Source organism: the organism of the source record quoted next, unplaced genomic scaffold (genome assembly GCF_019419815.1).
Source record: "Pyrus x bretschneideri cultivar Hongxiangsu unplaced genomic scaffold, Pyrus_bretschneideri_v1 Contig10, whole genome shotgun sequence".
Classification (NCBI taxonomy): domain Eukaryota; kingdom Viridiplantae; phylum Streptophyta; class Magnoliopsida; order Rosales; family Rosaceae; genus Pyrus; species Pyrus x bretschneideri.
In genome coordinates this window covers 1,645,331-1,654,584 of record NW_025999391.1, presented here as the reverse complement: position 1 = coordinate 1,654,584, position 9,254 = coordinate 1,645,331, and the positions used below count along the sequence as shown (strand labels likewise).

The following is a 9,254-nucleotide window of genomic DNA, read 5'->3' as shown; positions in this document are numbered from 1 at the left end:
AAAGGAACTGAGTCCAATGATCAAATGATTTAGGTCATTGAAATTTGATCTAACGGTTATAATTATTATAACTTTTAGGGAGTTGTTTGTAACCGTTAGATCAAATTTCAATGATCTGGATCATTTAATCTTTGGACTCAGTTCATTTGGGTCCAAAGATGATCCCGTTCCTAAAATCATTACTCTTTTAAAAATGATTCTGATAAAGGAGGCAGATTGTCTGCCCTTCTGTTTGGGTGTTCTTCCTATTTATGCGGTTACGGTTAAATCACATCATCATTTTATATTCCTATTATTTTTTATTTTATTATCTCTATAGGAGGGAATGGAAAACGCATCCAAACAGGAGGACGGACTATCTATCTCCTCTAATAAAAGCGCTCCAAATAAATCACTTATAAACAAAAGTATTTCATACAGTTTAGAACGGAAGTTTAATATGATTTTGCCTCCCGCCTCCACACCAGTGATTTTCTCTTTTTTTTTTTTTTTGAAGAACCAGTGATTTTCTCTTTCGGGTGAGAAAACCAATCAATAATACAACAAGGGCAAGCGAAGTCAAACACGACTATTGACGTCATCCCTGTCGTCAACTTAATCATGCCTATCAAATTCACATACAAATATATAGCCACACATACATCCACCATCCATCCATCCATCTCATAATTTCATCTTCTTTTTATTGCGCGCGCGCACACATACATAAAAAATACAGAGTAAAGGTGAAAGCAAAAGGCTGAATGGAAATAGTAGAAGACGTTGTCATTGTGGGAGCTGGAATTTCTGGCCTCGCCACTTCCTTAGGACTTCACAGGTTTCTCTCTCTCTCTCTCGCTCGCACACACAAGACAAAAGCATGGTATCCGAAAAACAATTTGGGTTATCATATTGGCTTAATTAATTTGCTCCTCTGTGGACTGTTTACTGGCTATGATTTATAAGGAGAATTGAAATTTTTGGTGCACAGGCTGGGCATTAGAAGCTTGGTGCTGGAATCATCTGATAGTTTGAGGACAACAGGGTTTGCACTCACAACATGGACAAATGCCTGGAAAGCCTTGGATGCCCTTGGTATCGGCGACTCACTTCGCCAACAGCACGTCACTCTTGATGGGTAATTGTGTTTTCACAACGTTGTTTGACATACAATCTAACATGTTACGTTTTCGATTATCGATCGGACACATGCTTGTTTAAACGCATGGTTCACTGTGTAACAACATGACATATCAATCCGTCTAGCTAGATAACGTCGCTCCTTTTAATGTTCGACTCTTTATAAGCATTGTTTCGTTTGAGTGGCCATTTCCAAAAGTTAATCAACACTTGCCCTTGATAGTCTTGCTAGCTAGCTAGTATTTTTTACCAATCTTGCTCAGACGGTAGACAATGACTCCTAGTAAAAAAAATTTAGTACTTGCTGTTTTACATCGAGATATAGGTATGAAACTGATTGCAGAGTTTCGAACGCAGGAATGTAACATCCTCGAGAATTACAGGGCTTCAAACGTCTCAGATGTCATTTGAGGCCAAAGGAAAACAGTAAGTTTACATATGTAGCTGTTTCCTCTGTAAGAGTACTTCATTTCCTTCTGCATTCATTTCAACCCCGAGATGTTGTTCTTTGCTTTGAACCCCAATGGAATATCACGTGTATATTTATTTTATTTGTATTGCTAGTTCCCTACTTGTAACATGCAATTCAAGTATTCCATATGATTGAGATTGTAAATGACACGCAGCGGAGACCATGAAGTTCGTTGCGTGAAAAGGAACTTGTTGTTGGAAGCCCTAGCAAATGATCTCCCAAATGGCACCATCAGGTTCTCATCCAAGGTGGTTTCCATTGATGAATCAGGCTTATTTAAGCTGGTGCATCTCGCCGATGGCACCGTCCTCAAAGCCAAGGTAGGTAGACTTATCTCGCCTTTTTTTGTCGCTACTTTTTGCTTCGTAAAGACAAACCATGACTAGTTTGCATTGTGCCGACAACCTAACTCTAATTGCTTCCGATATCAATGCTGCGATTGAAATGAATATATAGGTCTTGGTAGGGTGTGATGGAGTGAACTCTGTGGTGGCAAAATGGCTTGGCTTCAAGCAGCCTGCCTTTACGGGAAGATCTGCTATTAGAGGTTGTGCCAACTTCAAGGGCAGTCACGGGTTTGATCCTTTGTTTATGCAGTACTTTGGAAATGGTATTAGATCAGGCTCCATCCCCTGCGATGATAAAACTGTTTATTGGTTCATTACTTGGTCTCCCTCCAGCCAAGGTAATTAAGCCTTTCACAAAAATCTTGAGACTTCTTTGCTTCCATGCTTCCTTTCAATACCTTTAAGGCTCAAAGTTGGAGCGGATTTTTAGGTTTTGCACCGTTTCTACCACATTAATGTAGAGAGAGTGCTTCAGAAATTGTTTTCAGCTTTCAATCTCACTACAAAAATTACGATTAAGACAAACGCGACAATGCATCATACTATGAATTAGCATCTCAGATAACATTCTCGTTGCAATTCAGAAACTATCAATGTGTGTGTCACGTTTTTTTTTGCTAATTCTTCATGTCTTGTAGAGAAAGAGCTAGAAGAGAACCCAGGTCAACTGAAGCAATACATGTTAAGCAAGCTCGGAAAGATACCCGATAAAGTAAAGGCTGTAGTAGAAAACACCGAACTGGATGCTTTTGTATCCTCTCCATTGAGATATAGACATCCTTGGGAGATTCTATGGGGAAACATCAGCAAAGGCAATGTTTGCGTTGCAGGAGACGCGCTCCACCCCATGACCCCGGACATTGGCCAAGGCGGGTGCGCTGCATTGGAAGACGGTGTTGTGTTGGCAAGGTGTCTCGGTGAGGCCTTGTTGAAGAGCTCACGGCACGAAACAAAAGATAAGGCGGGTGAAGAAGGAAAGGAAGAATATGAGAGGATTGAGACGGGGTTGAAGAAGTATGCTAGTGAGAGGAGATGGAGAAGCTTTGATCTGATCAGCATAGCTTTAATGGTTGGTTTTTTTCAAGAGGGTAATGGGAAAATCATGAACTTTTTGAGGGACAAATGTCTGGCTCCAATTCTTGCTGGGTTGCTGTTGAAGAAGTCTGATTTTGATTGTGGGAAGCTCAGCATCTCTTAAAACAATGTAGATCTTCTGTACGTATATTAATTTTCGTTTGACTTCCAAGTAATCTTACTTATATCGCAATTATACTAGTAAAAGACCTTTCTTACCCTATTACCCTACTTGTAATTTTGTCACTACTATGAGAGAGTTTTAATCACATTATATCACAATTATATTAGACATTTGTGATTAAGTTTACTTTAATTTTTCATTTTCATCATCAACTGCAAAGGAAATTCGAACTTGAGACTTTTTCAACATTAAGAAGAGAAATACCGTCAAACTAAGTTTAAACCGATAATATTAATTATCCTAGTGCTCAACTGCTAATAACATAAAGCATTTGGTGGAATTATTGCAGTTTGATTGCCACCTATCTCCTCCAAATTGTAATGCCACTATGGCTTATGGCTTCCACCAAAGAAAAGTAATCCCAATATCCCATTATGACAAAATTATCCTTCATAGTTGCCCCATAAACCTTTTCCACAATCATATTTTTCATTTATCATAGTCAATTTTGATAACAAGCTTAAATTCAAGAAGCGTAGACGTATTCAATATGTATATGAACTCGGAATTTCGGGGCCAAAACAGCAAGATGGAGTTTTCTTAATCATTATCTACAAGCCTCTTTGCACAAAATCTAAAGGGGCAATAGGGTTGAAAGTTGGTTGTTGTCAGTGTCACTTGTCCTTTTAGTGTGTCATCCCAATCGTAATCCCATTCGTCATCATCCCAGAATGACATATCCAATTGCCGCCACAAATTATGGGAAAAATTCTTACATATAATTTTTTTTTTAGTACATATATTTATGTGGATCCTATAACACGTAGTGTCTAGTTATTGTTCACATGAGCGTCATGTTATCAGTTAATAACTGATTTAACAACAAACTTAAATGATATATAAAAATGTTCCAAAACTATGACTTTATGTACTATTCTAGGATAAAAAAACTTCATGTATTAAATGTCGAAAACCAACAAGTACGTTGAGATTAATCCTAAAAAATAATTTAAGATTTCTTTATTTTCTATCTTGGTCTCTTCGAAAACACACATGTTTGCGAAAGTAGAGTTTCAGACACCATCAATCTCTCTACTTCCCCTTGGAATCGTCAAATCCCACCTTCCGTTGATTTTGTACTGTAATCCAACTTATGGAATAAGACTTTGTACTGTAATCCAACTTAATCCAACTTATGGAATAAGACTTTGTACTGTAATCCAACTTATGGAATAACCATCCAACAGAGCAACTCCGAAATGGCGTCAATAATACCATCACTCATGGAAGTAGTAGAAGAAAGTGTTGTGATTGTTGGAGCTGGAATTGCTGGTCTTTCTGCAGCCTTGGGGCTTCACAGGTTCTCTCTCTCTATCTCTCTCTCTCTCTCTTCAAGTTTTCAGACTGATCTGGATAATAATATGTTTTAATTACTACTACGTACCAAAACTTGTTAATATGAATAATTGCAAATATGTTCACTTAGACTGTAAGCAATAAGCAAAATTAATTTTGTTTTGCTGCAGGCTGGGGATTCGGAGCGTAGTTTTAGAATCGTCGGATAGTTTGAGGACAACCGGGTTTGCTTTAACAACATGGACAAATGCATGGAAGGCCTTGGATGCCCTTGGCACTGGTGATACTCTTCGCCAACAGCATGGGGCACTTCGTGGGTAATTATATTCTGACTCTACCTCATCACTTTCTTATAACTACTTGTTGTGGACAATTTTGATACGTTATGTTATCCAACGGTCAATCAATCTAAACCCTCATGAACGCCTGTTTTGGTGCGTGCCTTGACACCTTGAGATCACACACACATATACAAGAGAACGCAGTCTCCGGCCTTATATTCGATCCATCTCCTTCTGAACTGTTTTGTTCATGTGCGAATTAATTTCGATATATAGTACCAAAAATGAATAAGTGACATAAATTATATACACTTTTGTTTGATGAATAAGTAAAATTATTTCAGCAGGCAATGTGGAAATAATTCTGTGTGATGCTTTTTTTCGCACGGAACTGAACGGTGCTGTGAATGCAGGAATGTGACTTCCTCAACAATTTCTGGGCTTCCTGTGTTTGAGATGTCATTTAAGGCCAAGGGAAAGAAGTAAGTTTTCCAAATATTTGCTTAATCCCCTCAATAGCTTACATTCCTCCAGTTGCTGCATCTCCTTTTTTCGCATGCTTTCCAGCCCCCCAGTATCGTTCTCCAGCTTCTTAATGCAAGCATGCTCAGATATAATTGAGATTTTACCATGACGTGCAGCGGAGATCATGAAGTTCGTCGCGTGAAAAGGAGATTGCTTTTGGAAGCCCTTGCAGATGAACTCCCTAGTGGCACCATTAGGTTTTCGTCCAAGGTGGTTTCCATTGACGAATCAGGCTACTTGAAGCTGGTTCATCTTGCTGATGGAACCATCCTCAAGGCCAAGGTATTGTTGAGAGCATATCCCACATAGGGAATGTAGAGCCTTGCCTTACTGTGTTTCCTCTTCATCGCTATCAATTAGTTTTAGGTTCGACGCTCTAATTCTTTGAACTCTATATAGGTATCTTTTGATCTAACTGCTTATGCATCAATGCCGTGATTGAATAGGTCTTAGTTGGGTGTGACGGAGTGAACTCCGTGGTTGCTAAATGGCTAGGGTTCAAGCAGCCGGCGTTTACAGGGAGATCTGCCATCCGAGGCCTTGCCAACTTCAAGAGCGGCCATGGTTTTGATCCCATATTTATGCAGTTCTTTGGAAATGGTATTAGATATGGTGTAATCCCTTGTGATGATAAAACTGTTTATTGGTACTACACTTGGGCTCCTACCAGCCAAGGTAAGCATCTCACACCAATTTTCAGACTTTTTCCTTTTATTTAAGCCAAAAGTTTTGGCTCTCAATCATCCTTGAAAGTACGTATTTTTGTTCTCAATTCAAACTGTATTTTCTGCTACTATGTAGAGCGAATGTGTTCCCTTTCTGCGCCCGAGTTCAAATTTTCTCCCCGTAGTTTAGACTATTTTAAAGAATAAGATCACTTGTTAAGAAAAAATGTCAAATGTGTGTCACATTTATTTATTTATTTATTTTTCATGTCTTGTAGAGAGAGAGCTAGAAGAAAGCCCAGCTCAACTGAAGCAATATATTCTGAGCAACCTTGGAAAGGCACCTGAGACAGTAAGAGAAGTTATAGAAAGCACTAACTTGGATGCTTTTATATCATCTCCACTGAGATATAGACATCCTTGGGAGCTTCTTTGGGGAAACATTAGCAAAGGAAATGTTTGTGTTGGTGGGGACGCGCTCCACCCCATGACACCAGACATAGGCCAAGGCGGCTGCGCTGCGTTAGAAGACGGGGTTGTGTTAGCAAGGTGTCTTGGTGAGGCCTTGTTGAAACACTCAAGGCGAGAAATAAAAGATGGAGGTGAAGGAGTGGAGGAATATTATAAGAGGATTGAGATGGGGTTGAAAAAGTATGCCAATGAAAGGAGATGGAGAGGGTTTGATCTCATTGTCACTGGTTATGTGGTTGGTTTTATGCAGGGGAGTGGAGGAAAAATTATGACATTGTTGAACAAATTTCTGGCTCCAACCCTCGCTTTGTTGCTTTTGAAGAAGGCTGATTTTGATTGTGGGAAACTCATCATATCTTAATGAAAAATGCCATGTCTTGTGAATATGGTAATCAAACAATTTTAACGAGTGTTGCTGGAGATGCTTTCATAATGTATGCAAGAAAATTATGCAACTAAATTTTTTGTTTTAGAAGTAGTTTAATTTTCTAAATGTTAGTTATGTGCTACCGTCTTGTAATCGTTTTATGATCAAAGTAATAAATGAAATTTCATTTATTTCTAGCAGCTACGATATATGATGGGCAATTATAATGAATATATCACTCCAAATGTTTGACAAACCAAAACAAAATCCTTTTTAATAGTCAAATATGCTCAAATCATTTAAAACAGTTTTTTTTAACACACGATATTATTTACACTAAAAGTAAGGAGAACGAATATGAGTTTAACCTCACAATAAGCTTGCAATAATTTCTTTCAAATTTAAATACAAATAGTATTGGATATCTACTTCTTTTTTATGATTGGAAAGTATCCAACTTTGAATTCCACCTCTTTTGTTATAACTCCAAGGCGGACTCAAACCCAAATATTTCGGTTTAAACCTAAAAAAAGTTGCTTCAGACTCAAACTAAAACCCAAAATTGGGTTTCTATTTAGTTGACCCAAATTTTTGGGGGCCTCACATATTTTTAAGAAAGCAACAGGCAGAAGGGTGAGGGTTGTGGGCGACAAATGGGCCTCGCATGGCAGGGGACCCCAGCTGTCCAACCGTCCAATTGAGTTCAAAAGCAGCCGTAACCAACAGTCCAGATTAAATGTCTTTTTACTTTTGCAGTCTTTTGATCTAACGGTTCATATATGTTTTTTTTTTAATCCAACGACTGATATTTAAATACCAAGGTCAAAATAATAAATAAAAATTTTAAAACATGTCCACTTAAAAATTATCCCAAACTCTATATATACTCATTTATTTGTTCATTTATGTTACGATTTGTTTGATCTTGAAAATTTTGTTAGACTTTAATTTTTTTTTTTTTTTTAGGTTAAAAAATTTGTAAAATTAAACTAAAATAACATAACTCAAAGTTACAAAAAAAAATTTACCGAAAAAAAAAATCAAGATTAAAACCATTCCACTACAGTTTAATACATTTTATGTCTTGAAATTTAGGTCTCGAGGGTTGTGTGATTTTCACTTTTCATAGACGTAAAATTTTATCTTTTAGAGTATCTCCAAAAGAGACATCAAAATCCTATGTAGAATGCCACTGTGCATATTTGATATTAAAACTCTGTTCAATTGAAGTGTTATTTGTTGACTGGATTTGAAGGCTTTGTGATTATGAGTCAAATTTATTTTTAATTCATTCTAATGGTGTGTTCCTTATTCTACTAACATTTCAACTAATAAAAATTTTGTTTCAATATTTTTTTATTAATTGTAACCATTTAAAATTCTATTTAAATTATAAAATAATATTTGACAATTCGGTCGGAGAAATACAAAATTTGACATCAACCATCAATTGTAATTTGATTCTTAGTGGGTCTAAATATTTGAATTTGGGTCTAAGGGTGAGAGTTGGTTCAAGTATTGGTCGGGAGGAATCGCGGAGCCTACTTCAACCATATTAAAGAGAGGTTGTGAAAAAAATTCAGGGCTGGACATGCAAAGCACTTAGTGCCGCAGGGAAAGAGTTACTGGTGCAGGTTGTGGCTCAAACCATTCCATTGTATACCATGTATTGCTTCCTACTTCCAAAATATTTTTGTGATGAGTTGAACCAATTAGTGGCCTCTTATTGGTGGAATGAATCAGATAATGAGAGGAAAATTAATTGGATGGCTTGGAATAATCTTTGCCTCCCAAAATCTGAGGGTGGACTCTCGCACTTTCTATGCCTTTAATCTAGCCCTTCTTGCAAAACAAGGGTGGCAAATCATTTTTTAATCTTCATCCTTAGTTGCACGGACTCTAAAGGCTAAGTATTTCCCTAATTCTTCTTTCATGGATGCTGTGGTTCGGCATAATGCATCTTATTTGTGGAGAAGCATATATGCTGCTAGACAGGTAATTAAACAAGAATCTGGGTGGCAAATTGGTGATGGAAGTACTATCAAAGTGTGGGGAGATCACTTGATTCCTCGACCCTCAACCTTTCAATCCTTATCCACTAAGAATGTGAACTCTACCATCTCTGTTGTTCGAGATTTGATCACTGATGATGCCAAATGGAATGTGAACTTGCTTAACTCTGTATTGCCTCTTGAATAGGTTGGTCTTATTCGAACTCTTCCACTGAGTATGTGGTTAATGTGTGACAACCTGATTTGACATTATGATAAAAAGGACAAATTCACTGTTAAAAGTGCCTATCATGTGGCTCGGCAAAAGATTTTCCATCCCTCTCTATCTTCATCTTCTTCATCCCCTTGCAACCCTTTTTCTACTTTGTGGGATATATTTTGGCAAACCAGTGTTCTTCCCAAAGTTAAGATGACGACATGGAAATTATCTCAAATATTGTC

At 37.5% G+C, this 9,254-nt stretch overlaps 2 protein-coding genes across 3 annotated transcripts; both read left to right on the top strand.

Annotated features, from left to right (window-relative positions):
* The first annotated feature begins 656 nt into the window (after positions 1 to 656).
* Positions 657 to 3,302, top strand: LOC103946619 (monooxygenase 2). Its single transcript, XM_009357369.3, has 6 exons — positions 657 to 817; positions 971 to 1,117; positions 1,477 to 1,545; positions 1,746 to 1,911; positions 2,048 to 2,276; positions 2,577 to 3,302. Exons 1-6 carry the CDS (start codon positions 744 to 746, stop codon positions 3,134 to 3,136), a joined length of 1,245 nt encoding a protein of 414 aa, XP_009355644.2. The 5' UTR covers positions 657 to 743; the 3' UTR covers positions 3,137 to 3,302.
* Positions 3,303 to 4,161: 859 nt separating this feature from the next.
* On the top strand, positions 4,162 to 6,992 carry LOC103946620 (monooxygenase 2). Of its 2 annotated transcripts, XM_048564831.1 has the most exons (7): positions 4,165 to 4,318; positions 4,361 to 4,496; positions 4,663 to 4,809; positions 5,187 to 5,255; positions 5,415 to 5,580; positions 5,745 to 5,973; positions 6,242 to 6,992. In XM_048564831.1, exons 2-7 carry the CDS (start codon positions 4,396 to 4,398, stop codon positions 6,793 to 6,795), a joined length of 1,266 nt encoding a protein of 421 aa, XP_048420788.1. In that variant the 5' UTR covers positions 4,165 to 4,318; positions 4,361 to 4,395; the 3' UTR covers positions 6,796 to 6,992. The 2 variants fall into 2 exon arrangements, with proteins under 2 accessions (XP_009355645.2, XP_048420788.1); XM_009357370.3 differs by having other exon boundaries at positions 4,162 to 4,496.
* The last annotated feature ends 2,262 nt before the right edge of the window (positions 6,993 to 9,254 follow it).

Bases quoted from the DNA above. Each gene is read 5' to 3' on its own strand.
- LOC103946619 (XM_009357369.3), top strand. From the start codon at position 744: ATGGAAATAGTAGAAGACGTTGTCATTGTGGGAGCTGGAATTTCTGGC. The intron at 1,546-1,745 runs GTAAGTTTACAT...AATGACACGCAG, and splicing joins TTTGAGGCCAAAGGAAAACA to CGGAGACCATGAAGTTCGTT. The intron at 1,912-2,047 runs GTAGGTAGACTT...ATGAATATATAG, and splicing joins GCACCGTCCTCAAAGCCAAG to GTCTTGGTAGGGTGTGATGG.
- LOC103946620 (XM_009357370.3), top strand. From the start codon at position 4,396: ATGGCGTCAATAATACCATCACTCATGGAAGTAGTAGAAGAAAGTGTT. The intron at 4,810-5,186 runs GTAATTATATTC...CTGTGAATGCAG, and splicing joins CAGCATGGGGCACTTCGTGG to GAATGTGACTTCCTCAACAA. The intron at 5,581-5,744 runs GTATTGTTGAGA...GTGATTGAATAG, and splicing joins GAACCATCCTCAAGGCCAAG to GTCTTAGTTGGGTGTGACGG.